This window comes from Anas acuta, chromosome 7 (assembly GCF_963932015.1).
Source record: "Anas acuta chromosome 7, bAnaAcu1.1, whole genome shotgun sequence".
Taxonomy (NCBI): domain Eukaryota; kingdom Metazoa; phylum Chordata; class Aves; order Anseriformes; family Anatidae; genus Anas; species Anas acuta.
In genome coordinates, this window is record NC_088985.1 from 12,212,032 (window position 1) to 12,239,777 (window position 27,746).

Here is a 27,746-nt window from a genome sequence, read left to right on the forward strand (position 1 = left end):
GCTCACACGGGTCATGAGAAACCGTCAATTGTTTGCTGGAAGACTCGCGTCCTCCCCAGGGGAAGGAGGAAAAACAAGCTCTCCACCTCGTGAGGGGCTGGCCAAGAACAACATGGTGTAGCAGAGATCACGGCGGCAGAGGCTACGCAGCGATGCTGTCGGTGCTCCCTCACGCCCAGACTTCAGTCTCTGCAAGCAGCAAATAGCAAAGGCACAATGAGAAGGTGCAGAAGTGAGACACAACAGCCTCACCTGGGCCTTTAATCAAAGGAGAAAGCATACCTCTAGGGGGAAAAAAAAAAAAGTAAGAACACAGGAAACTGCCATCTTAACATGCTGACAGCGCTGCTGCTTACACAAGCAGCCCGGCCCAGAAGAAAAAGAAGAAGAGCTGAAGACACCTTCCCTTCCCATTTGTCCCAGCTGGACAAGTCTTGCAGTTGAACTCCCTCCCACCCTGCAGAAGCGGATCACTGCTGTGACCACTTTGTCCACGTACCCTTCACAGTCTCACTGCAGCGTACACCTTGCAAAGTCACCTCACGCTCTTCTGGGAGCCGTCTCACTAATTCCCCATCCATCAATTTCAAACCACACAACTTTTTAAGTGAGCTTTCTTCCTCTACAAGCTGGCCATGCAGACACACTGAAATCACAGGCAGGGTGAGCAGCTTTTCTGCTTTGTGCCCTGTGTTATGTATAGCTTTACTGCTGTGTTCATTTTCCACATAACATCAAGCACTTCCCTGAGTACTGTTCAATAACAAATTGTTGGGGGGGGGGGGAAGAGTATCAAGGCCATGAGCTCCTTATCCTGGCAATCAGAAGCCTGCTGTCATGTAAGAGACTAAAGTCCAACAACTATGATGTCTTCCTTCAGATGTAAGTTACTTGAGGCTGCTCCCTATACTCTCTGTTCCGGGGGTTCCCAGCTGTCAGAATACCTGTCACAGCACCGATTTTATATCCCAAAGCAAGAGCAGACAACTCTTGCTACACAGAACATTCCTTGACGTAATAAAATTTTCAGCATTCAGCTGCCTCTAAACACCGTGCTTCACCCTGCTTCCTGCAGATGCAATTAGAGAATACTTTCCAGACAGATACAAATATCAAGTATTTAATCTTTGGGCAACAAAACAAAAACCTTTAAAACAGGGAAAAGACTGCTGGAAAGGGCTTTTGGGTCACAGGAACAAATCAGTTTTGTGCACTACCAACTTGTCTGAAACAATCAAGCCAAAATAAAAACACGTTAAAGCCAAAAGTTCACATTCACACATGCTCAGCAAGCACCTGAACCTGTTAGCACTGAAGAAGAGCTTCAACTCCAGCCATAGGCTTCAGCACAGGTTTTCACAATGAAGACTCCTGTTCAATCTCTAGATCAAGAGCACACAGCTTCTTGCAATACCAGGGAAATCTGGTAAATGTGTGCCTACCCCACAGAATGAGACAGCAAGGCCCTACGCCTTTGCCTTGGACATTCAGGTTCACAAAGGAGACAGCCCCAAGACTTCCAGCTGTTGCACAGACTGCTGCAAAGACAAGTACGCAGAAATAGCTCTAAGAAAATACATAAGATGACATTCCAGATAAGAACAGAAATCCACACATACCATGTATGAGGTTTACTATAAAGGAAAAAAAATATTGCTTCTTTGCTCCCCAAAAGGGAGAGAAACAGGAAACGCTGTGGCAGAACAAGTGCTGGTCCTCACTTCCAAACAAGGGCTGAGGCACAATTTGAGCCACATAGGACATTTCCTCTTGCATTCAAGCACATTTTATTTTCCTTTGCTCCAAGTCTGCTGCAATAGGTGATAACAGAACTTGGGAGGCTGTGTTCTGCCCAGTCTTTCACAATCTTCTTTCAAAGAAGGCTTCATTTCCAAGATGTGTGCAAACAAGGTCAGCAAAAGCCTTGTCATTCAAGTCAGTAGTTTCAACTGCAAACAGTGGAATCCCTTATCCCATCAATATTTGAGGATCACTATTTTCTGCGGGTTAAATCCTTTCTCTGTAATCCCCACCTGTGACGTGCCTAAAATAGCAGAATTAACCCAACAACAATTTTTCAGCTCACTGACCACAGTGAAGACAGGTTTTGTTCAGTCATCCAGAGAAGCTGTTTTACAATGCAAAAAAACTAAAACACAAGACCTTCAATTATATTTAATTACATAGTGGCTGTTTCAAAATGAAGTTGTGTGAACCTACAACACAACATGTTTTCTCCTCCCTCCTTTTCCTGAGGGAAGATTTGCTAGGCTAAAATCAGATTTCAGTTATTTTGGGGGGATCCAGACTATAAAACTCTAAAACCCCCACAAAACAAACCTCGATCTGCTTTACTCTGAAGATCTCCCACACCGCTTTAAACCTTTCCTTGACTGGATACTTTTGGCTGAGCATGAGCCAAAGGACAAAGGACAAGGACACTGCTCCTGCCCGAGCAGCGCTGGGGCTGGAAGGCTGCAGCAGTACCCTCCAGCAACACAACATTACTACAGCTCCAGAAGAGCCCTACATTTTCTGTTTGTGTAATACCAGGGAGAAAGACACTTCCTTTGGAGGTATCAAGAGCCACCTGGAAGAGAACTGTTCCTCAATTCCTTCAGCTGCTGTTCCCACAGCTGAATTCTCCAATATTTATGCCAAAATAAAGAAACCTCTTGTTTGTGCATTTGATTCATTGCAGGTACAATGGAAAAGCTTAACAAAGGGACTCAACAACCATAGTACATTCACAGATTTTGTGAACTGGACTGTTAGTAGCCTTGAAAATATACCATGGATGCCAGAGTACAAGAGTACAGAGGCCTCTTCTACCAGAAATGGGACGTTTTGACCCAGGAAGCCACAGTGCAAAGCAGCATGGCACAAAAAGCCCACAAGTAAAAACATTCTTGAATCACATGTGAGCTGGGCATAAGAGTCTCCTTTGTCTCATGTCTGAAGCTCACATATTTCACCATACCCCACCCAAGTGGATTTTTTTTTTTTTCAAAATCTCAGAGCACAGATCAGACAAAGAACACCAGCTTTCAATGACTTGGGCTTAGTTCTAGACCTTACCCTTTAGCAAAGCCTTGCCAACCCATGAGTGAGACCATCAACAACAAGAAAAAACTAGCATGCAACTTATTTTTCAACAGATGCATTTCCAATCTTTTGGGAAACTATTCCTAAAAATTGCTGTTTCAGTGGCACTATGATTTTGAACATGAAAGTCTTTTAAGGATAGAGAACATCACGTTTTTTGTTCCCCCAAGAAAAGAGCTAAAAGAACATCGTACCCTAGAAGTACTTTCTTGCAGCGTCATTAGCCAGAGGATACAGAACACCATTTGAAGAACACACATTCTGTATTTGTTTAAAAAATACACAAAAGCTGTGAAACAGTTTCCTCCCACCCAGCTCACTCCTACTTCATACCAGGGAACAGACCCAAACTCCCACCTGACCTCTTCTTTCCCTGTCAAGCAGATGGCAGTACTATCTCAAACACCATCCCCACCTCAGTATTTGAAGTCTCACACATTTATTGTTTGCTCAGGAAGTCATGTGTGAAGTCATCAGCTCACTGATGGAGATAGCTGGAAAGGAAATCAGCACCCCACTGAGCATTTATGAAAAATATATACCCTGTATTTCCATCCTCAAAGAGCTGGTTTCCTTGCAATTTATCCAAAGCTCCAGGTCACAAGTTTCATGCCCCCTTGGAGAAGGAGGAGAAAAAAAAAAAAGCAGTACTGGAAAAATCTGATCCTGCCAGCTATCTTAAAATAGCCTCACCACCACCACCTTTGAAGGCCTACCAAGGAAAGGGAAAAACCAACACGAGTAACTTATCTTACCTTTAAACTATTATTTTTTAATTATTATTGTTACCACTCAGAAAGGCTCCAAATGGAACCGCCCTCAGTACAAACTGAGTACAGGAGGTGAAGTTCGCCATGTACTTCACAGCCTGCTGCAGACACTTTGAAAGCGTAAGATTTCTCGTTTGTTGCACACAGGGAAAAAGGCCAGCGGTAGGCAGGCAGGTACAACACCACGGGGCTTGCTCCCTGCATCGCTCCGAGCCGCCTCCAGCCCTACTTAAACCTCTCCCTACAGAGGCAGGGGAACGCAGAAGACCCGTGTGTCCCCTAAAAAGATGAGGCTGGCACACAGAGAGGGGTAAGTCCACACAAGCCACGCACAGCGTGGCAGCTCGTCGGCAGCGCTCTGCAGCAGGAACACCCCGGAGCAGGAGCCCGCGGCGGCCCGGCGGGGAGCGCGGTGTCCGGGGGCCGGCCCGTGCAGCGGGGCTCGCCGCCCACCATCTTGGGCGCGCCGCGGGCCTCACCTGCAGCGCCGCGGGGAGCCGCCCGGCAGCCGCTCGCCCGGCGGGCGGCCCAAGGCCAAGGGGAAAGCCGGGCGGGCCCGGATCCGGACCCGGCCCTGCGATCCCCGGCGGCTCCTCGCCGCGGAAACAACTTCACGCCGGCTGCCCGAGGAAGCCTGCCGCCTCCTCCTCCCTCCCGAGCCCCCGCCGCGGCGCCTGGAGCACGCCCGAAATGGCTGCCCGCTGCCGGGGGGCTGCGAGCCCCTCGTCCCCACTCGCGCTCCGAAACGCCGCGGTTTTAATGGGAAAAGGGGATCAGGGAGAGAGCAGACGTGCAGCCCGCACGCCGCCCCGGCCGGGGGTCGGGACTCACCCGGGGCAGCAGCCTGCTCGCCAAGTTTCGCCAAGTTGGGAGGAGGGCGAGGCGGTGGCCGGCGAGCTCCGGGGTGCCGCGGCTAGTCCATGGGCACGGCGCGGAGCCGCCTGCAGACGCTGCCCAGACACCGCCACGGAGCCGCTCGGCGGAGCCGCCCCGAGCCGCCCCCCTCGCCGCCGGTTCCCGGTGACCGAGGCGGCGCGGAAATGCGCTGCCAGGCCACGCCTGCTCCTCGCACACGCAGCCGCCCTCCACACAAAGGAAGCCGGCCCCTCCGCCTGCGGGCCCGCCGCTGTCCCGGGCTCCCACCGGGCTCCCACCGGCCTCCAGGCGGATCCGTGCCCTCTCCCCAGCCGCCGGGGGAACCCCGGTTCAGGCGCCCGCTGCGACAACCCCCGAGGCCGGGCGGGGGCTGCGAGCGGCGCGGCTCCGCCCCGCCCTAGCGGCCGCCCCTCAGAGCCCCGCTGGAGGAAGCCCGGCGCTGTCAGCTTCATAATAACAAATATCATCATTTTAGACGTTTTTTTAACCGAGATGGCCGCGGGGCCGCCCTGCGGAAGAGGTTCAAGAAACCGTGAGCTCGGTGGCGGGCCGGGGCAGGTCGCTGCAAGGGGCGGCCTCGCTTCCACCACGCTCCCCTCAGGCTTTCGTAACCACAGCGAGCGTGAAGCAATTTCAGGGCAGAACCCTAGAAGCACAACCCGAGCGCTACCTAGAAAACCAGAAGTTGAAGGAAAAATAAACAAATAAAGCTACCCCAAAGAGTATTTTGAGTCCTCAAGCGTCCCGGGGTTTTTAAGCTTCTCTGATGAGGCCTCAGGAAGGCAGGCGTGAGGGGAAGGAGTGGCTGACTCATGGTTTTTAAACCCCTGTGGTGAGCAAGCGAGAGCTCTCACCTGAGGCGGTTGCCACCTGGAAGGTGGGGAAATATCCTGCCTCATCCATCGGCTGCCTGCTTCCCCGGGCCAGATCTGGCCACAGGTCAGCCCTCCAAATCGATCCTCGTGTGGAGCAGTCCCTGGGCATTGCTGTTACCTGATGGTTACCTCAGCTTTTCTTGTCCCCATCTGTGTTTTGCATCTTGGCCTCCCTGCCCTCCCAAATAATGGGAGAAAGGCAGTCCTGGCCTCCTGCGTAGATCAAAGGCAGTAAGGCCTGCTTTGTAAAAGGGTTTTGGGAAGCAGGCTGCATGTGATGGAGGGCATATGCTGAATAAGAGCCACAAGGCCCAGGACACAGACAGAAAACCTAGGCTTTCCTCTGGGGCAGCTCTTTGTACCACAGTTTCTAGCTTAGATGCTAACTTCCATACACTTCTCCTCCATGCCTTAAGAATTCCTTAACAGAAGGAAAAGTCACCTTCATTCTCGTCCTCACAGATAGAGCAAAACTATTTTCCTCAGTGCTTCACAAACTATGAAAATACATTGGCGTGCAGTAAGGCGAGGCTAAGGGGGATAGCTCAGTGCCAGAGGCACTGATACAGGCTTTCTCGTATTCTCTACACTTCTTCATCTGCCTCAGGACCTGGAGTTCAAGACTTAATTATTCCCCTGGATCAGCAACAAGTGCTCCTCACAGAGATGACAGCAATCTCACCAAGTGTTCAGCTAAACACCAAAAGGAAGATTTGAGTGGATAAATGGAGTGAGTTTGGTTCTTCTCATCTATTCAAGGCCAAGGTCAAGAACCAAAACCATGCTAGAGTTTTTTAGAGCTGTAGATGCGCAGCTCCTGTTACACACATACCTGTCTGAAACCTAAGTGCAGGTGCACCTCTGGTGGCATCGCCAAGATTCCTTCTCACCCCCTACATGCAGTTATTCAAAGAAATGTAAATACAAAGGTTTTGATTGTGTCTACAAAACTTAGATTCTCACAAAGGCAAGAGATTGCATTTGTGAATGTCTTAGATGCAGGCATTGTGAATGCTGGCTTACGCCAAAGGCATGGAAGGCTGAACCCTTCCAGGGCCACAGCCGGGCTCAGCTATCCTCTGTCCCTCAGGTAGATACCATTTCAGGGATCCCATCTGGGACTGGAGAAAGGCATTTTTAATTCTACAGATGGCACTTAAAGATTGTTGCATGATAGCAGCTTCGCTATAGTCTCTACTGCTTGCAGGCTTCCCCAGGCTTGCTCAAGGGTTTTAGAAATCAAAGTAAAAAGGAATTGACAGATAAAGCTGAGAGAAAATGCTAGAAGAATTACCTGAATGTTAGGGATGATCTAGGTGAAGAAGAGGAACTAGAAAGGGTCACTGGATTATTGGGTAATGAAAAGAGGTAGAAGAGATCTTTTCCTCACCTCAGAAGCTGTTCCAGTCACCTTGCAGAGCACTGAGCCACATCTCTGGTGACATCCAGAGCCAAGGTAGACAGCTCCAGTATGCTGCCAGCATAAGAGATGAGAAGACAGAGGGAGCAATAGTAACTGCTAAGGTTCAATGGGGGGGGACAGCTTTAGGGTATACAGACTGTGGAATAAGGAAGGGGATCCCTGTCTGTAAAATAAGGATCTCCTGCAATTGAAAATAGTCCTGCAAAACGGCCAGTAGTAGCAGTTCACAGTGTAGCTGAATTGACTGTGTTGACTGTAAACGTGGATATAGTTCAAACAACCTCTCTATGTGCAATTTACTTGCCTTTGACATTATCTCTGTTCTGTGCGTTTCACTGTGTGGCCAAGAAAATCAGGGTAAAAAAATCTTATCCTTCACAGATGCATTCACTAAGTGCAAGGGCAAATTGGAAGACTTTATAAGGTAGTCACTTCACCAGTAAGAAAGTGTAATAGCATTGCAGGAATGAAAATGGAAAAAAATCTGATTTTTTACTGAACTCGTGCAGGCTCCTATTCATGCATAACTTGTCATTGCAGTTTCCTCTGGCCACTACAAACATTTCTTGAAATTAATGAATGATGCATTATGAGGAGTAGCTGGTAGAAAATGACAAGACTGGAGCTATTCAACAATTCTGTACGTATTCCATTGTATACGATCAGCTTTTTCATTACCATCAAGCACAATTTTTTTAGTGGAAGAAATTTCTATTTATGCAGGAAGGTTTCTCAGAATCAGAGTTAAATTTGGAATTAGTGTGTGGTTTTAATAATTACAAGGTTCAGAGGAGGCTGTGGGGATAAAAAAAAAAAAGCCTGCAGAAGCTACTGGGAGACTTTAAACAGCTGCACATACTGAGAAATCAATAGCTGGACCTAAAAGAGAAAGTCGAAATATTCTGGGAAAAACCTTTATAAAATGTACGAGATCCGTTAGAAACAGGAAAAATTTGCATGGATTTATTCAGATATCAAATAAAATTAGGGTGGGTTAGACTGAACCGGTGATTTAACGTCATCCGTCATTTCTCCACAGCGTTCTCCGTCTTCCCTGCGCCCTCAGCTGCTACCAAGTGGTTATTGCACCTGTCCACTCCAGCTCCTCCAAATAAGCCACTCGCTCACTGGCAGCATCTGAAGTTAATACTGCTGAAGCATAAAACGTTGGTGAGGATTACAGTGAGTCTGCTAATAATTTATTCTCTCCACACTCATTTAGAAACATTTATATGCCGCAAACTCTACCATTCATCACCGAATAGCTTTTCTTTAACATTTTTAAAAGGTTAAAAGGTTCACACAAGTGAAAAGATTGCAGGAATCGATGTCTTTTCTAACAGCTTTCTTCAAGCCTAATCGGGACCTACAGTGTCCAGTTTCTGGCGTCTTTATTATGCAAATCTTTTACTGCGGAAAAAAAATCGGGTTTATTGCTGACCTTCGTTTTGGCTAGGGAAGTAGTGACATCCAGTGGCTTAGAGATAAAAAGAGCTTTTCTCATTCTTTTATTTCTGTCAAAGTGCATCACAGGAAACACATCAGAAGATGGCAGGGATCCCTTGGCATTCCCTTCTCACTGTGGATACTTGCAAATGACACCAATTACAGGCAGTTTGACAGCCGTGGGAATGGATAGCCCACACAGGGAAACAGAAATGCAGAACAGGAAACAAATAGAAAACACCCTCTGAGACCATCGTTCTCATGGATTTAAAAGGACACTGCAGACAGGAAACATAATCGGCATTTTTTAAAGTTCAAGTATAAAGCACCTTCCTATATTAGACCTACCCCCCACCTTACAGCATTTTCCCACCATAATGTTTTTCTTCTAACATAGTTTCTGTCCCAAACAAAAGGATGAATGGCAGGCTTTCAAAGAAATGAACAAGGGGAAAATGACTGAAGAAAAATGACTATATTGGAGTTTTATTGCTCGTGCCCAGGATAAACAATTTTTCAATTGGTGTTTCCACCATCAGAGTTTCCAGTAACCAACTAGGTATTCAACCTAGATTTTATATTTGACGCACTGACAAGTGACTTATTTGGTCTACATGTGTTAAATGAAGAAAAAATCAAAACATTATATATGTATAGGGAACTGAGCCAGCAGAGGTAGCTGTTGGCACAACAAAATCAACAGCCATTAAAATATTTTTCCATTGAGCATTCTACGTTTAAAGAAGAAAATGTTTTCTTAAACCAGATATTCAGACCTTGCACAGTCTCCATCACTGGAAATTCAGCTAAAACTTACCTGTTCCTCTTTCATTGTTTTGCTTTTTTATTTCTTTGAGACTGCCCATTTTAAACCCCTATTAACAGCTCCTGGTTCCTAGGCACCACATATTTTCCATCCTCTCCATGTGTATTCCATCAACACAAAGTTCAGAAAGGATGAGGCAACTCCAAATAATCCCAAGGTTGCCTTAAATACATATATATAAACAGTTTATCAAGTAATTATTCTTCTGAACATTTTTAATACTATTTGGACCTTTTGCAGATCCAAATTTGAGTTGATCTCCAAAAGATGGGAACTTTGAAATGTGGGTAAATTTGCATAACTCTCAAATCAGTACACTGTCCCTCTAGCTGTTTACATGAGCTGTCACTGTGAACAGTGGCAAAAGGCACTCTCCCAGATCTGGAGGTCTCATATGGTTACTGTACACATACCTTTGCTGAAGCTGACAGATCACAGATAACCTGCAGTCTCTGCAAGTATTTTAATAATCATCTTCAAGAAGACTTCATGGGTCTTTCCAAAAACGTTTCTATGCTAAGCTGTACATTTCATCATGTTGTAGCATCAGTATTATGCTTAACAGCCACTGTACTTCAACTAAACAGTCTAAATGCTGGACAAAATGGCTTCCTAACTATTTCCAGGATCACAAAACACTGGCCCTTTTGGTAGGATAACAGCAGGGCTGCAACCCCATGGCATTCGTCTCATCGTGATCAAGAGCCTTGTGGAGTCAATGCAAGAGCTGTGGACGAACTCATCAGAGTGGGCGGAATTCAATTGCACATCCACAGAATTTTAAGTAGATGCTCTTCAAGTTTAGCAAGTTCTAAAGGCACTTCACTTTATCTTACATTTCTTGGAATTTATCTGGCTTTCAGCCCATACTCCAAGGACTGTGTACGTATTTCAAATTTCATGTTTATGTGAAATGGATAAACAGCCCTTGAAACGAGGCCTGAAACTCATGTCTCCATACCTTTTTGCCTGTGTTTGTGCAAGCTCTGTCCCCTGCAAATGGCAAAGCCTTCCAGGTCCCACTGCAAGGAAAACAAAACTCAAACAGGAGTCGTGATCTAGAAGTCTGCTGGTACTATGAGTAAAATCTTTCTTAGTAGTAACATTGTGCATCTCTAAGAAGCAGTAGTTCCTAGCCTTTTTTCTAGCACCTCTTGTGTCTCCTACCCCTTGCACCCCAAAGTAACAATGTGTATACTGAAAACAAGTGTCAGACAAGCACTCATGTTATGGGTACTCCTTTTCAGTGATAAAAAAAAAAAAAAAAAAAAAAAAAAAAAAAAAAAAAAAAAAAACCAGGGCAAAAAGACCTCAAACAATTCTTCATTTATTGAAGCAAACTCTTGGCAGTTTTCTGGCTGCTCTGGATCCCATTCAGAAGAGCTTACCTCCACTTCATCATTTCGTACCTCACTTTTTTTGACACCATCACAAGCACCAGGTACCTAAGACCTAAATACTAGGAATACTAAATACTTTTGGCTTTTACACCAAAGATGTAAGATCATAGCTGATTTAGATTTCTCAAAAACAAACAAACAAAAAAAACCTTGCAAGATGAACTCTAGTCCCATCTTTTAGCCTTTTGAACACTTTCCTCCACCCAACCATTAAATGAAAAAGGAATGACTACAAGGGGGTTAGGAATCTGAATTTTTCTATACTGCTGTTATTATAATGGTGTACTTCCCCAACAGGGAAAATTGTCTTGGTATTTGCTCCTGCATACTAGTAATGTGTTATTATTGACATAGAAAAACGTTCTTTACCAATATCAGACACCTTTATACAAACCCAGGGCACTTTTTTTTTTTTTACTTAAGTAGTTAAACCAACCAAGTAAATCAGAATACTTGAGAAAACATGCGTTAGCATTTAGCTGAATTTTCTGAAACAAAGGTGGGAAGAGACAGATGAGTGATGTTAAACCTGCAAGGAGGCTAGATGCAGTTATCCTTGTTTGCTGCCAGGGTTCATTAGCTCTAGTTCACCACTGATCTTAGGGGCATCATTACCCAGGCAGCTCGGAACATGGTCAGAGACAGAAGACGGTTCTCTGCCCCTGTCTCTGAATCCTAGGAGAGCCTTTATGAAGTCCATTTCATGCAGTGAATTTGCTAAGCAATCAGCAAAATAGACTTCGCTGCCCTCTACCCTGCAAACTCCTGCTTCTTCCTCCTCCAAAATCAGTCCAGCTGATAGTAGTATACATATCCAGTTCACATTTAGTTTTCAAATAAAACTTGGTGAACATACAAATCACTCAACTTCTTGCTGCTAAGTGCTATTTAAGGCAAACAACAGACAACAAAGAGCATATTTCTAGTTAAAATTAGGTCTGTCTGGACAGAAATATTTGAAAGTCGGGATTTCATTAATAATGATGCAATTTTAAAACTTGCATAACTGATTTAACACAGACCAATGCCAGTCCTCAGTGTTTGTGAAGTTTTAGTTTTTGCCTTCTAGGTTTCATATAGCCAACACTATCATCCCCTAGGCAACAGCATGAAGCTGCATCAAGGGACATTCAGGCTAGATGTTAGGAAAAGGTTCTTCACTCAGAGGGCTGTCAGGCATTGGAACAGGCTCCCCACGGTCATGGCACAGAGCCTGCTTTTGGACAGTGCTCTCAGACACATGGTCTGTGTGGAGCCAGGAGTTGGCTCCGATGATCCCTGTGGGTTCCTTCCAACTTGGGATAAGGCTATGACTCTAGTCTCCTAGAAACACAGACATGGTTAAATGTTGATGGAAAACAAACAAACAAACACAAAGTGAAGACATTTCATCTACATAAAATTTTATTATCCTTCAAACTCTACAGATACGCAATTTCTCCAGCCTCAGCAAAGCTCCCCTAGGCAGACAGGCTTTCAGTCGACTGTCTCTGACTGAGAACATCTAGGCTACGTCAGATTTTAGACCTAGCCTTTCATTAATAGTCAGACACAAAAGGCCAACTGAAACCCTGACCACCCGAAAGGTTGCAAAGCAACAACAAGGAAGGTTTTCATCAATTATATTTGAATAGAGAATCTTTCTTCTGTGATGATCACTAAATAGTTAACAAGCCATTGAACTGCACGTTCAAGAGAAAGATGCATTTTACATTTCAAGCTGTGATCAGAAAAATATGCAACTATTTTGTCACTTCTGAAGCTTGTGGTTTTATCTTCTCAGCAGCTTCAAGGACAGATGGAAGGCTGACTTTGTCACCAAATTCTTTCTCACGATGTTCCAGTAGAACACCCTAGTCAAAGACAAAAAAGAGAAATTGATACACTAATCCTGGTCTCCCCACAGGAGATCAACTGACCAGCAATTGAATAATGCCAGAAAATAAACCTCTAGGCTCCCAGGAGGCATGAAAGCCTCCTAGATGGTTTGCAGTACCTGTCTTCCTGCCCCAATCACATACACGCCTCCCAGGGTGAATCCTTCGCCTTCCAGGTTACCACTATAGCCATTTTTCCAAGCACGGAAGAAATTTTGCCAGACTCCAAAGCGGAAGAAGCCCGACATCATCATTTTTCTCCTTCGTGGACCATAGAAGCTTCTCTGCAATGAGAAAAAAGCAATCTCAAAGTGAAAAGGACTTTTCCTCCCAAATGAAAATTAGGAAAACAGACAACCTGGTTTCCAAGAAAGGCTATAATACAGAAAAGATGAAAAGGCAGAGCTCAAAAGCAATTTCATCTGAACTAATCTCTTTAACAAACTACATGACCACTTGTATCCAGACAGCTAACCATTGTTACTGCCACCATGCATGAATTGTTTTTTTCAAATGATCCACAGCTATTTAAGCACCATAAACATTTACAGCCACATTGCTGAGAACAAGTGTGCTTTACGATAAACATCATTTTTCTTATTTCTGAAGCGTGGCAATATAAATGTTGGTCAAGAGGTAACAGTGGTGCCAAGTCCTGAAACTATCAGCCATCTGCTTATTTTGCCCTTTTTAAAATTGTTTCCTTCAAACAGGCACAATGGGGAAGGAAAGCAAACGTATCTTTTAGTTGATTTTGAATATTAGGTATTCTTTTTCCTTCAAAAGCCAAGGGATTTGTAAATGGGTCTTTTGAGTTAAGTAAAAACATGTGATTTTGTAGGACATCAAACTGGCAATACAGCACCTATGTACTGGGAAAAGCCACATGCCACAATGTTGAATTACTTGCATCTTTCACCTTCAGACCTTGAGTCATACATTATAAACATCAGCAAGTTACACAGCCAGTGGAAGAAAGGAATAGGTATTAATAAGCTATATTGTTTATCTGTTAAAGGGGAGAAATAATCCTGCAAAAATGTATTATCAGTGCATAGCTACAGAGCAGTTTGTAAGCTAAGCAGGTTATATATAGAAAAGCAGAGCTAATTAACTTCTTAAACCACAATGCTACTAAACCCTTTTTCATTAGAACACGTTCTATCTATATCATACCAGCTCTTCAAAGAGGACATCCATAAGGTTGTTTTTAAGCAAAGTCCCGTCCCCCGCCAAAAAATAACACACTGACTTCATTATACCTTTTCATCCAGAAAGATTTCTCCTTTGAAGTAATGCTGAAAATCTTCCACTTCAGTCCCTATCTTCTCTTTCACAACTGCATAGAGAGGGACACCCAGCTTGGACAGCTGAGGTTTCAGAGAGGAGAGCTCAGAAGCCTCCTAAGACAACAAAAAAGAACAAACATTTCAGCAAGTTAGTTAGAAGTTGGAAGCTAGAAAGCTTCACCTTGAATTTCAGAGCATCAGAAACATGTACATTCCAGCTTGAAGTGCAAAACAAAAACAGACCTATGAATCAGACATTTAGGCTAGCTCTACTGCTAGGCAGGTCTTCATTACGTTTAATGGAATTTTCTTCCCTAGGCAGGGAAAGAGACTTTTGGATCGTTCACTGGATAAAATATTTAATATTATCTCACACCAAAGCAGAGAAACACATCATGAGCCTTTCTGCAAAGCACTGAGGCCTCCATGCAGAAGTATAAAATGCAAGTCTAGAGTAAGTAGTGGGGTATAAACGCACTCTCCGTCCTAGATTCCCAGTGAAAACAATCAGGTAATTTCTTCATGTACCTTCAGTATCTCAGAAGCAACACTTTTTGTAGTGTGTAAGCACATACAGTCATCTGCTGGCTTTTTTGTTCTGAAAGAAACTCAGCTCTCAGTTTGAACAGCAGCCTCCAAGGTTTCTCCAATGGAGAAAGGTCTTTTTTTTACTGCACAAAACTCCCAGAAAGAATTCCGCGCAACAGCAAAAAAGACTATTTACATCAACACCCTCAGCCAACTAAGTGAAATGCCTTAACTCAAAGGTTTTTGGGATATCTAGACCTTACAAGTACCAAGTAACACCCAGATAGGGGTGAAGAGAGAAGACATTAGAGAAAGACACCAGTGGGTGAAAGGGTAGGCAGAACATTCCAGAACACTACTCTTGATTTTTTTCAGAGGAAATGAAGAAGGATGAATCAGCATCACAAGCAAACAGTGAACAGTGAAGTGTGAGACTTAAAGGATCATAGCTTAGGCTTGCTAGACCTTTCCCCTATTTTCCGATCGTAAAGACTTGCTAATTATTTTCTGTTTTCCTCTAACAAAATATCTTGTGATCCTCCTAGAAGGGAGGTTAATGGAAATTTTATCTGGATTTTTTTTTACAGTTCAAAATTCTCATAATCAACAAAAAAAATCTGTATTGTGACATAAGTGTTCCAGGCTAGGGAAGTAGGGCTCCCTGTAGCCCTACAGAAATCACCACCTCTGGAGAGAGAAAGATACCATGAAACCCTGATTATCCTTTTGCCTTTAGAAGAAAGGCATTTCAGCAATTTAGTGTGGGGAACAGCGGGGGCTGTGTCTCCTTCATTTACAGGGAAGGGAGAGAGCAAAAACAAAGTAAAAACATCATTAAGTTTTAAAATGATACAGCAACAAAAAACAACAGCCTCCTTTTGTGGGCAAATTACTGCACATAACAGCTGTACAGTTACTGTCTTTATCATGGACCTGTGACCATTTCATCCAGTCCATGAAACTGTTTTTCTTACATTTGTAAAAAACAGACAAGCACACCCCAGCAGAATACTTTCTCCCTCCATCAATGCAAGGACAAGTTATAAGACCAATTCCCATTTTGTTTTGTCTCTCTCCTAGTTCAGCTATGGCTCTTCTGCTACTTTAGACTGCTTGAGTTGCATTTCACCTACAGTACTTAGCAAGCCCATGGAACTTTCACAATGGCTGGAGCACCGGATCACTACATGGCTGGATCCAGACTCTGAGTTGTAGAAGCATTGTACTGTTGAACATACGCTATTGTAATAATAATAAAAAAGGAATCTGATGATTTAGGATAGAGATGATAAAGATAAATGACTTTAAAAAAAAAAAAGACTAATTTAAGTCTACAGCCCTCAGAGGTTCTCGAAGGTCCAAAAAAATCATTTCAGTAGGATTTGTGATGTTACTTAGCAGTGGATTCATGGAAACATGTCCTCACCACTGGTACCAGCTCAGTGACCGATAAGGTAGTACGGCCACATTTCAAACCCATCTCTGTGTCCAGAGACATACAGGTACCTTCCTGGTGCAGTCAACAAGGACAAAGTTTGACATCCTTTCCAAAGCATAAGATAGTGGGAACCAACTGTAGTTTTGTCTCTTGCAGAAAAATAAAAACCTACAGCCTCCAGATATGGCAAGTCACCTGTATTGAACTATTCTAGCAGCTCAAAGGCGGTGACAATGGGGAAAGAAGTAGTTTACATACTACAGAGTTTACATACTTGTTGGTAAACAAACAAGGACAGCTTTCTCAGGGGAACGGCAAGAGTCAACTCACAAAATGATTTGAGTAAACAGCAATCCAAAATAACTTAGTTTAGAGATCTTAAAATATTTTTCAAACATTTTCACCTTTAAAATGCAAAACAATTATTTGCCATAATTAGCTGAGCAGTACAGTAACTGCCTGTTACGAGTTTGAAGTTTTGAACCAGAAGTAAGAATTAGAAAATTAAATTTCTCCCTTCCTATTTTTTTTCCTGAATGAAAAAAAAAAAAAAAAAAAAAATTCTTTAAAATGGCCTCTTTACTACAACTTAGGAAGTCAGCTTTAAAAATAAAAACAACCAACCATTAATGAATTCCCATCTGACTCTATCCAAAAGTCACAGAGACAGGCACCCAGCACATTTTCTTCCTGCCTACGCTACACCTGTTCAGAGAACAGAGCACTTTAATCTAACCTGTCATAAGTCCTACGCATACTTAAGTGGTTATTACTGATGGGAGCAGATCCCTTAATTAAGTGGTTACAATATAAATTACCCCATTTTATGGAGTAGTGACTAACAACATAATAGCTATTTTCCCCCATAGCTATGAGAAAAATAGTGGCCAAAGCACAAGTTATGGCTGTTTCCAAGCACGTTTTACATTCAAATTTCATTTCAAGTGTCGCCTCTCACCTCCACCCAAGAAGCCTAATGCCAGCCTAAGGAACAGATCTTGTTTCTCGATCCACCTTGTTAGGAACCAGTAGCAATTTGCATACACAGTCTGTGAGGAAACATGCGGTTTCTGCAACACATTCTTCTTCAGACTCCTTACCTTTCTGTCTCCCCTTCAGCACCCAGAACAGTGAGGGACCCCCCTTCATGTGCTCCAGCCCCCCCCCCCGTTTTTTTTTTTTTTGCTGATGAGCTTTGCCTGATTACTTTCTGCCAGCCCTATCTTCATCTGTTTTTAACCAGAGATTACCCAGCTCACAGGATTTATTTTGGGCATATGGAATATGACCATGTCATAAGACTCATTACTAACTGTATTTTGGGTAGTCTCCGCTTCTAATTATTGTGGGCTAGATCCCTGGCAGATGTAAAAACATCAGGCACCAGTTGCCTTCAAAAGGAAAATACTCAGGATCTAGACTATACAAACTTGTTGCCAAGAAAACTGAAACTAAGTATGTTGTTAGCTGGTGACTGGTTTGTGCCAGGAAACAAGAAAAACTTTCAGAAACTCCAGATGTATCTGATGATTGTCCCATTCACCCGCTCCCTTTATTTAAAGGAAATATACGCAAGTAGGGCATAATTACTCTTAATTTATCCCCAAATCCAACACGTACCTCTCTGCACAAAAATCATCCGGGTCTTCGCACAGCCATTATCACTGCACCATTCTTCTTCCATAGTTCTCCTGCTTTGAAAGTTCTTTGTTCTATTTATACAGGAGAAATAGCATCAACAATAATTATTAACCACTCTTATTAATAATGATTAATGTTTTGAAGACTAACATAAAGCATTGCAGAGAATTCCACATTCAAATACAGTTATATTGCAGGAATCTTCTATGTGCCTAACAGAATATTACGTGCTTTATTGATTTTTTAGTGTGTGTCATGTTTCACCAACTGAATTACAATTTAAAATAGACCTTTCAGAAATATCAATTGTGGCTGGTTTTCCTTCCCCAGAATCATCTGCTACCAAGGAAATCCAACTACTTCCCATAACTAGGGAAGACTAAGAAAAACTGTTTACATACCTAATGTGACCTGTGTGAAATCTTCTATCCCCTACAGAAAACCTTCAGTTAGGGAACATTAATCCTTCTAAACATACTTCACTCTTCTTCAGTGCTTCCAGCCCAAGCCTTACAGAAGGGTTCTTATGTAAGCCCATTTATCAAAGAATAAGGGCTCAAACATCCATAGTCTTACCTGATCCCAAAGTTTTTAGCTCAATCTCCTCCAAAAACTCCAATGTAGCCTTTTCTGGCTTGGACAAAAATAAGTCTGTGTTAGCAAGGACAATTCCTGTCACAGCGGCACCAATTGCTCCAAGACCAACAGACCACAAGCCCATGGTGAAGATTCCAAAGTCAGGTAGAAAGGACATTTCTGGAATGGGAAACAAGAAAGCAGCTCTAACACTGAACATTGGTGATGCCAAGGAGGAAATGGATTAAAACAACAACTAAAAACTCACATGGATATTTTGGGGTTGACTGAAGATGATCTGTATGTTTATTAATGTCCTGACTTGGGTTTCAGGTTTCATTACAGGTCTGCTCCTGGCCCACATCAAAAACATCACAAGGTGATCTTACCTTTTTCTGGTACCAGATTGGCAAGAACATTAATGATTGAAGTGCTCAAAATACAATGGGGAGGAAGGAGACAGAAGCATACGTGGGCAATAAAGAACCTTTAATAAGATGGCCTCTATGTTAGCCAGTACCTTCAATTATTACAGTAGGACAGTGATTTCTTTCAAGAAAAGAAAAAAAAAGTATTTGTAAACATATTTTTCCTATTTTAAACAGTGCATTTTACCAACATACCACAGAAGACTTTAAAAAAATCTCTATGCAGCTCAGCATAGCTGGCAGTCTTTCCTGTTCCCTACAGTTCCACACTACAACCAAAGCAGACACAGGGCCAAAATCAGAGCTCAGAAGATGTCCCTGCACACAGAAATATGTAGACTTGCAACCTTTTTATTAGGCACAGCGATCTGACATTACAGACATGTCCTGGACAGCACCTTTTATATGCAGACCAACTTCCCACTCTTTCTAAAGCAGATTGTGTAGAAATCTCACCAGGAACAGACAAGTTAAACTCACACCCATCAGTTAGAATGGATAAGTTTGCAATAGAAGCCATTACATATGCTGGCTTGTGATTTAAAAGTACAAACGCTGCTTGTTATTACCAGTGATTGGTTTAGTAGCATTTTTAAAAAAAAAAAAAACAAAAAAAAAAGAGCAGCCATGCTTCTCACAAAAGCCTTCAAAACTCAGTCCTGACCCTTGCACAAGTTTCACAAGCCTGGAGACGGCTGACAGCCACCTTCCAGTGAGGCAGTATCAGTTCTGCGGTGCAGGAACGCAAGCTTAGCCCTGCCTAGAGGTCAAAATTCAAGATCCAACTGCGAGCAATAACTGGTACAAAAGTCACTGAATTTTGGCAGTATAAGAAGTCACTGCCTGTCCACATCACAGTAGTTATGTGTTATAAAGGGCTGCAGATTTATTTCCTAAGTCACCCAATACTTCAGTATTGCACCAGCATTTTCCACAGCCATCTGCAAAACCCCATTCCTTGATATACTGCTTTGCTGAGCATTACTGCCTGTATATATAGTTCTGTTCAGAAGAGATTTTCTTCCCCATAAATATAGGAAAAACATCACTGTTTTGGATGCGACTAGCAATACACCGGAGACACGCATCATCTTTATCCCCACAGCCACCTTTTGTGTCAGAGACACATTCCCCAGATTTTTCCAGGAAAAAATCTCCTTAAAAACTATTTCCATCCTTAAAATTAGTTCCAGGATAATACTGATGACCAAATGCAACCAACTACCAACCTGCAGAAACAGTTAGAAACACTGAATAAAGTGGAGTGTTTTTTTTTTGTTTGTTTTGTTTTGTTTTTCCTTTCAACACCATACTTGGTGCCAAGGAGGACCCTATCGCAGTATCTAGAAACGTGAGCAATCCAAGATCCTGAGCAGGAAACAAGGGCAGTTTACACAAACACGCTGCAGATAAGAGAACTTATTCTACACAATTTCACCGCTTATTTCTAACACAGGGAACCCTTCCTTGTCCTTATCTCCTTAGCCTACATACTTTTTTGAGGCATAAAGTCATACTGTAACAACAGTGTGTAGATATCTGCCTGTAACTCGTATCAGAGACCATTCTGACCCCAGCCTTTGGAATGAGCAAAACATAACTTGAAATGCACTGCTTTAACGCGCCAGTGTCCTTGCGTTAAAACTTATTCTCCTTGGCATACCCAAAAGTCTAGAGCCCTGTTCTCTCCCAGCATTGATTGTCCAACTATTCCTTCCACATTTCTCTGAGCAAGACCTGTTTTTCCTCTTCATTCTCAGATACAAGAGAGGGCTATAAATACCAAGCATTATTGCCATGCACGTTTCATTTGTGTACTGAAATACTGTCAAGTTGTTGGCAACTGCTAAACGAGCAACTTCTCACACAGCTTTCCATTTCCGATAGCGTTATGTCACTGTTAGCGTTATTAGCATTGCTGAAAGCCAGCTCCACTATTAGTTTACATCCACTCCGTTGTAGCCTCATTAATTAATTGTTAATCTTAGCTCACCTCTTCAGTCTAACTGGGCGCAACTCACGGACAGAAGAAAACGCAATTTACTAAATGCGCGAATCTTTTGCTATTTCTCTAAACAGGGACACGGGAGAAGCTCTGCAGGGATACTGAAATCCTCCCCCCGCCAAGCAAGCACCGCAGCGAGCCCCTCCGAGCAATCCAGGCGGGAACGCGCAGCCGGGGTTATTCCAAACCCGCTGCCCAGGCGCCCGGAGCCCCGACGCATCCCCTGCACCGCTCTGCAGGCGAGGAGCCCCCAGCAACACCAGCAGAGCGGGGCCAGCCACCAGCTTCCCCCCTTTGGCGTGCAGCCTCCCACGCAGCAGGTAACCCCAAATCCCCGCCATCCCTCCGGGCCGACCGCCACCCGGCGGGAGGGCAGGACGGGGCCCCCCGGGACCCCTCCAAGCCCCTCGCGTGCGCACTCACCCGGAGAGCCCCCGCGGCGGCCGGGGGGGAGCTGGGGGCGCTCCGCCACCGCAGCCGCCACCCGCAGCACTGAGCGCCGCAACTGGCCGGCGGCGGGTAGGAGCGAGCAGAGCTGCCCAATCCACTGCCAGATCGCTTACAGAGAGCTCAACCCGCCCCCCCCCCCCTTTTTTTTTTTTTTTTCCCTTTAAGCTCAACCCATGCATACCATCTCTATAAGGAGGGTGGATTGGGGAGTGCAAGCTTTCTAGAGGCTGAGAACGTAGTGCTAAACTCTAAATTCTGCTGAAGTAGGGGTTTTGTTTGTTTGTTTGTTTTTTCCTGTAGAACCATGCATCTTTACAGTAAATATTTTGCTTATGTTTCAGTCCATTCTGCTTTAACAATCCCCAACCGCCCAGCATACCCAAACAACACAAACAGCTCTGGAAACAATTAAACCATCACACTGTTGGAAACTAGTTTCAATAGAGAGGATATACTGATGAATTAACTCGGTGTTAACATGATTTACCAGCATGTTACCAGCGTTTACGGTAACATCCCTTCACTGAAGAGCATAGTTTTCTCTGCAACTATCAGACCTGCACGCTCTCAACTCTGCTAACTTCTCCAGGTCTCAAAACCTCCAGAAGTGGATGCACACTTCTCTATACAGAGATGAGAGACTAAAGAGGAAAAAAAAAAAAAAAAAAAAGGAAAAACATATTTTTGTGTGTTTTTGTGGTGGCCACAAGCGATCTCCAAGATAACAGTGACTTGTTTTCTGGTCTGCCAGTACTCAGCTAACCAAAATTTAAACAAGCTAAGCCTTAATCCTGCTCTAAGTGCCAGTTGATGGTCTTCACTTGTGTCAAGACAACCAATTAAAACATGGCTCTCTAGATGCCTCATTTCCCTCCCACCCACAAATGGAGAAAAAAAAAATGTCATTAAGAAGATAGCTATCCTTAAACATTTATTTTAGCAATGTAAACAGGACCCATTGCAGCTGTGACAAAAAATACTGGAAAGTCCGTGTATTCGTTTTGTCAGTAAAAGTCATGGTAGCACGGACTTTCTTGCATACTTTTCTTAAGAATACAGCTGAGCAAAAGTGGAAACATTCAACCAGCACTGTCACAAGCCGGACTGCACCAGTACATAGCCCCTAGCCTAATAAGTCTTTCACCAGTTGTTTTTGGCCACTGCCTTTTCATCCCTTCTCTTCCCTCTCATCTTGAACCTAAAAATCTTTCAGAGTTTTGTCACAACTTGCATATCTCAAACACAAACTGAGCTGATGATTTTTTATGAAACATTCTCCCCAGAAATGAGTCATCAGATTGCAAATATCTTTGTAATTAACTCCTTTTAAAGAAAATTTACAATTCACAATAAACCGGTGACATGCTCATCGGAATTTGATGAGCTTTTAAATACCCTTAAAGATTGCAAAATAGAGCAACCTATCTCACTTCAAAACCAGCTCTGCTTTACCCAGGGATTGGACTAGAGAACCTCCAGCGGCCCCTGCCAACATAATTCAATCACCCTTTAAACACCAGAATCAATGAACAAAGCAACCTCCTAACATTTTTAAAGGCAAGAATGTTTCCCCCCCCCCCCCAACTTCCCTTCCCCCCCCTTCCTTTATTTTCTTTCTGTCATCGTAAAGATCCTGCAAGAAATCACTCCTTGTGTCAATAGCAGCAGTCATCTTTTCAGGCTTCTTCCCAGCCTGCCCATTTCGTTACCAATCTCAGCACTGGGTCCCAGCTGAAGAAAAAGTTGCTGTGTCAAGCAAGCAAACCACACTCCTTTGAGAGGAAGTTAGTTGGTAGACCATATAACCTGCCCCATTCTGAAAACATTTTAAAGAAATCCAACAGCTCGACTGCACTTTCTTTTTGAGCAAAGGAGAGCTCTGAGGCCCTTTGGAAATCTTCCATCTTGTGAGGGGCATTCAGAGGGAGCTCGATGTTGGCTCTGGGATGACAAATCAAGCAGCGAACCAGGGACACCATGCAGATGGGAGGCAGCACTGAAGCACAGCCCCACGGAAAGCACCATGTGAGAATACTCGGGGCTGAATTCGCTGCTGGGGGCCACAGCTGGAGAGCTGCATTCAGCGGGAGGCCGCAGCGGTGGGGAAGGCAGGGGAACAGCACCGCCCAGCAGAGCCACAGCACGCTGCATGCCTGGCAACGGGGCTCTCGGGTTTGAACCCTGCAGTAAATACTGAATATAAACTTACATTTTCCCCCCTTTTGCGCTTTTTGTATCTTTGTATTTAAAGGAAATCGTTGCCGAAAGCACGACCACAGGCTCACCGACAGCAGCTCCCGCTGCAGCCCAGGGGCGGCGGCGCCGTGCCACCACCTCGCGGTGCCGCGGAGCGGGGCACCCAGCCCCGCGGCCAGCCCGCAGGGACGCCCCGGGCACTGCCGAGCCTGCGCAGGGCGAGCCTGCCGGGCACCGGAGCTGTGCCCGCCCCGCCGTGCCTACTTACGGGCAGCCCCGGGCACAGGGCGGGCGGAGCAGCGCCACGGGCCCCCCTCGGTCGCCGACCCCCGGCGGCAGCAGCGGGGCCGAAGGCGCCCCCGAGGGCCCCGTGCCCGCCTCGCCGCCGCCAGGGCCCGCCCCAAGCGCCCCTTCTCCTCGCTGGGACCGCGGCCAAGCCGAGGGGCTCCGACCCCGCCACACGAGCAGCGGGTGCCGTGCCTCAACGCTCGGGAGGCGGGCAGGCAGCAGGGGGCAACCAGCAGGCCAAGAAGGCGGTGACCTTACCATGGGAGCAGCGCGGTTAATGGGGCACTTGGAGGGCCTCGATGGATGGATATAAATACACTGCGCTCAAGAACAGACTTGCTCAGATAAGGCAGCCAGTAACAACATGTCACAACACCACTTAGCGAGCACACTCGTCAGTTGCTCGCGGTCATTTGGCACCAGTCCAGTCAGCAGCCCTGAGGACTTGCCTTTGCTGTCCTGGGACTATTTCCTGAGGGTTCCCGTTGACCTGGCAAAACAAGAAAGTACTGACGATGGCAGCACTTCAGGAGAATGGACTTAATCCCTCCATGGATGGTACCAGCGGGTCTACGTGCCAAATAATCAAAAGTCACTGTTTCTCAGCATGGTCTGAAGTCGTCCTGACCCAGAAGCTTCTCTTACCTGGAGGGTTGCCAGTCAGACCCATGCAACTTACCCCTTGTTGAGGGTTTCTGGAAATGCTAACTGTATTTATCATCAGTGCGATGCTTGGCTTTAGGAGGAACCACACACAAACCAAGGTCCCTGCTAACTGGAGGCAACAGCACTGCCACAGTCCTGACCTAGCACAGACCAAGCTGTGCTCACTGGGATGCACCAGGAGCCGCCACCCAACACCCATCTGAGCACCCTGGGGTGCTGCCACAGAGGCGTTTTGTGTCTCAGTACTGCTCCAGCAGCACAGCGCCACTGGACAGCAGCACTCAGCCCTCCTGCCCCATCACATCACCCTGTGTAATGGAGTCACTCAGACACATCAGCAATTTAAAAAAGAACCTAAGGAAAATTTGAGGTGGGAACATTACCAGACCATCTGAGAGCAAGCACTAGGGAGTCTGGTAGGACTGCAGGGTTTGGGGCTGCTTAATTTCTTTGGAAATGCAAAGAACTTGTATTTGCAAAATAACAGCAAATAATCTCAATGATAACAAATTTCAGTGAATGCACTCTCTACTTTGTCTCCTTAACTAGGACAGGAAGGTTCTCTGTAAACACCAAACATAATATGCTGAAATGGCTTTCTTGCTCTTTGTGAAAAACAATCAGCACTAAAATACATACATCTTTGTCACTGTGACACAGCACTTTTTGGGAAAACAGCATTATGACAAAAGTGTGATGGACAAATTTGGTCAACCATCATCATATAATTAAAACCCTAGCTTCTGCAGGCTGTCAACATTCCTTTCTTCTGAATTTTATAATGGTCGTAGCTCCAGCTGTCAACACTTGGTAATGGTACAATTGCAGCTTCCACTATTTTTGTTGCCATGGTGAGCATGCAATACAAACATTTTTTTCCTTAATGATCCTTCTGCACATTACACCTCTAACAGCCTGGCAGCTGGCCTCTATTTAGAGAATAGAGGGAATTTAGGGAAGAGCTGGCCTCAAGGAAAAAGAGCTATCAAAAGATGAAACCATCTTATTCTTTTCTCCAGGTAGAAGCCCCTGACAAGCAGTTGCAATAGGCAGTTAATCAGAAGCGACTCTGACTTCATTTATCCTTATTATAACAAGAAAACACAATGCAGAAAAATCTAAGCCCGCAGACCTGGAATTCATCCAGAAAAAAGTCTTCCTGCTTTAATTTATAAAGCAGTGAACCCCTTGAATGCATATACACTTCTAGTAGATGCAGAACTCAAATATAAATGGCATCATGAAAATACATGTACTTAATACTTAACTTCAAATAATCTAGCATTCTCTAAGTTTCCAGACACACTCACATTCCAGGAAAAGTTACTGTTTTGTGTGAGTGGAGTTAAGCGGTAATTCTTTGTCCTCATTAGACTACCACTGCCTTCATTATTTTAGAAGGGTAGTGGAGTTTTGGCAGGAAGCCTGAATGGGAAGGTAACTTTTTTCTGTCTTCCTCTCTCAATAGTTTAGTTTGTCCATACAACTATTTAGATGTTATTTGCACATTTTTCTTGTGAATAAAAGAGAAGTCCCTGACACACGCTGAAAGATTATTTCAGAGCAGTAGGCACCAACATTTTCTAGTTCTTGGGTACTGAATAATGCCCTTAAAAAGCTCATACTCTTCCTGCTTTCATAATTCACTTGCATAGCAATTATACAGCAGAAAGAGTATCATTCTGCAAACGGTGTATGTAATTAAGTTTCACTAGCATGCCAGTACATAAGTCATCTGGCATGCACTATACCAGTATGCCAAAACATGATCCTAGCATTACGAAACTTTCATTCCATGTACAGAATGACAAAGCTGCGTGCTACATCAGAAGTTAATTATTTCTGTTTCTTGTTGGTTCATGCTTCTATAAATCAGCTTTAGATCAAGGGTGTTGTTAGACAAAATGGGTTATATAAAAAAACTCTTCTATCAGGAAATAGGGGATCTCAAAAGCAATGGGGTAACAGTGGTGGGCAGGATCTAGGCCCTATGACTGTGGAAGGATTTCCAGACTAATTAAGTCTGGACTAATATGCACGTGTACAAAAATACAGCTTGAACTTTTCACCCATTTCCTTCTGAGGGCATATCTACACAGATGCTGACACAGGTTTCAAATAGACCAGGCAGTAGTCATCTCACTTGGAGGCTGTACACACTGACAAGGTGTTTGTTTTCAACCTCATCCTGATTCTTGGGAAATTAAAACAATCAACAGCCTGGACACAGACCACAGATTTATCTCAAGTTAGATCAGGGCATGGTAGTCACTGAATTAACCAAAGGACCTGCAGGCCTTTTGAATGTTTCATCGAGATGAGCACTTCATAGTGGGGGAAAAAAAAGATTGGTGCAACACCATCCATCTGGACAAGAACAGGAAGAAAGAATTAGTAAGTCTTCTTAAAGGGTACACAGATGCATATACAAATCTTTTGGCAACAGCCTAATAAACACTGAATCACAGAAAAGCCTATCAGTTACTACAATAGGTAACCAATGCCTCTGGAAAAAGCTGGTTAGGTCATTAATGAGCTTACATTAATTTTTTTTTTTTTGCATTGCTTAGAAAATTAAACCAAAATTGAATCTAGGTGGCCTGTAGTTTGTCTTGCTTACTTAAGTGCTATCTGTACCTGTTTACATTTTTAAAGTCTTCTCATATTAGGTAGGACACTGAGTAAAAAGTTGCTATTAACTACTACTCTGGTTATGAGAACAGTGATCAAGCTTCAGGCCCTACAGGCAAAAACAAGCTCTTGAGCATCCCAAAATACCCACACTGATACCGCTGAAAAGGCAGTAACTCTGTATTTGAGAGATCAAGGCACTGGAGGAAAATAAGTTATTCCGCAGCAGTCCCGGTCAACTGCCCACAACCACTACATAGTTTCCATTAAAATCCCAACACTCAAAATTATTTCTATGCTTTCTTTCAATTTGTTGGGACAAAATTGACAGGTTTAATTCTTTACTATAAATCTCAGAATTCTAATAATCTTGCAATCTGTACTAGTCAATGGTAAGGCCAAAGCTACTTCTAATACATCTAAAAGTGCCCTACATTTTCTTTAAGACAGCTCATCTCGACATTCAAACAATTTATCTCACAAAGTTGGTTCCATATACCTAGCACTAATAGTATAATTTCTTTTAATAAATGCACTTATGCAAAGATTGGAGTTGGCCATTTTGTAAGGTTTGGTATAATCTGTTGATTTAGCTGTTATCAAAAATTGTTCAAGAACGAAAGAACAGAATGGGGCTTTCTCTAACAAGTTTAGGCTTCTCCAGTAGCAGATGAGCTGCTCTTAATACTTAAAATCTGGGACAAAAATTCCATGACCTCTTTTGTTAAATAAGATCTAGGTTAGAAAAGCAAAACAAACCTACTATGAAAAGCTTTGATGTCAATCCGGGTCATTTTGACAGAACTTGGCTAGGAATCAAATAAACATCCCAGCAAACCTCAGCTGTAACTCCTGGTTATAAGGTAGCAATGATCAGGGTGCAGTAAACTTCTAATCCAGAAGAGGTACAGCCACACATTAACCATAGCCTTAGAGGTAAGCTCTTAATCTTCTTATCACACTGAACTATTTGTATGTGCAACTTTCTTCTGCTGAAGCAAAACAAGCATGT

At 43.9% G+C, this 27,746-nt stretch overlaps 2 protein-coding genes across 5 annotated transcripts in view; both read right to left on the minus strand.

Annotated features, from left to right (window-relative positions):
- Positions 1 to 5,487, minus strand: part of TSPAN14 (tetraspanin 14) — a 43,045-nt gene extending 37,558 nt beyond the window's left edge. For 2 of the 3 annotated variants that reach the window (XM_068687879.1, XM_068687882.1), the window contains exon 1: positions 4,707 to 5,117. The gene's annotated coding sequence lies outside the window, so the exon portion shown is untranslated. Of the gene's footprint in view, positions 1 to 4,706; positions 5,118 to 5,465 lie in introns of those variants that run through there. The other variant, XM_068687880.1, reaches the window with a different exon arrangement.
- Positions 5,488 to 12,103: 6,616 nt separating this feature from the next.
- PRXL2A (peroxiredoxin like 2A) lies at positions 12,104 to 23,811 on the minus strand. 2 transcript variants are annotated; one of them, XM_068687905.1, is made up of 6 exons: positions 23,696 to 23,811; positions 18,071 to 18,250; positions 17,474 to 17,565; positions 13,861 to 14,001; positions 12,718 to 12,882; positions 12,104 to 12,574 (listed from the first exon to the last, which is right to left on the minus strand). In XM_068687905.1, exons 2-6 carry the CDS (start codon positions 18,246 to 18,248, stop codon positions 12,464 to 12,466), a joined length of 687 nt encoding a protein of 228 aa, XP_068544006.1. In that variant the 5' UTR covers positions 18,249 to 18,250; positions 23,696 to 23,811; the 3' UTR covers positions 12,104 to 12,463. The 2 variants fall into 2 exon arrangements, with proteins under 2 accessions (XP_068544006.1, XP_068544004.1); XM_068687903.1 differs by lacking the exon at positions 23,696 to 23,811 and adding an exon at positions 20,927 to 21,084.
- Positions 23,812 to 27,746: the final 3,935 nt, after the last annotated feature.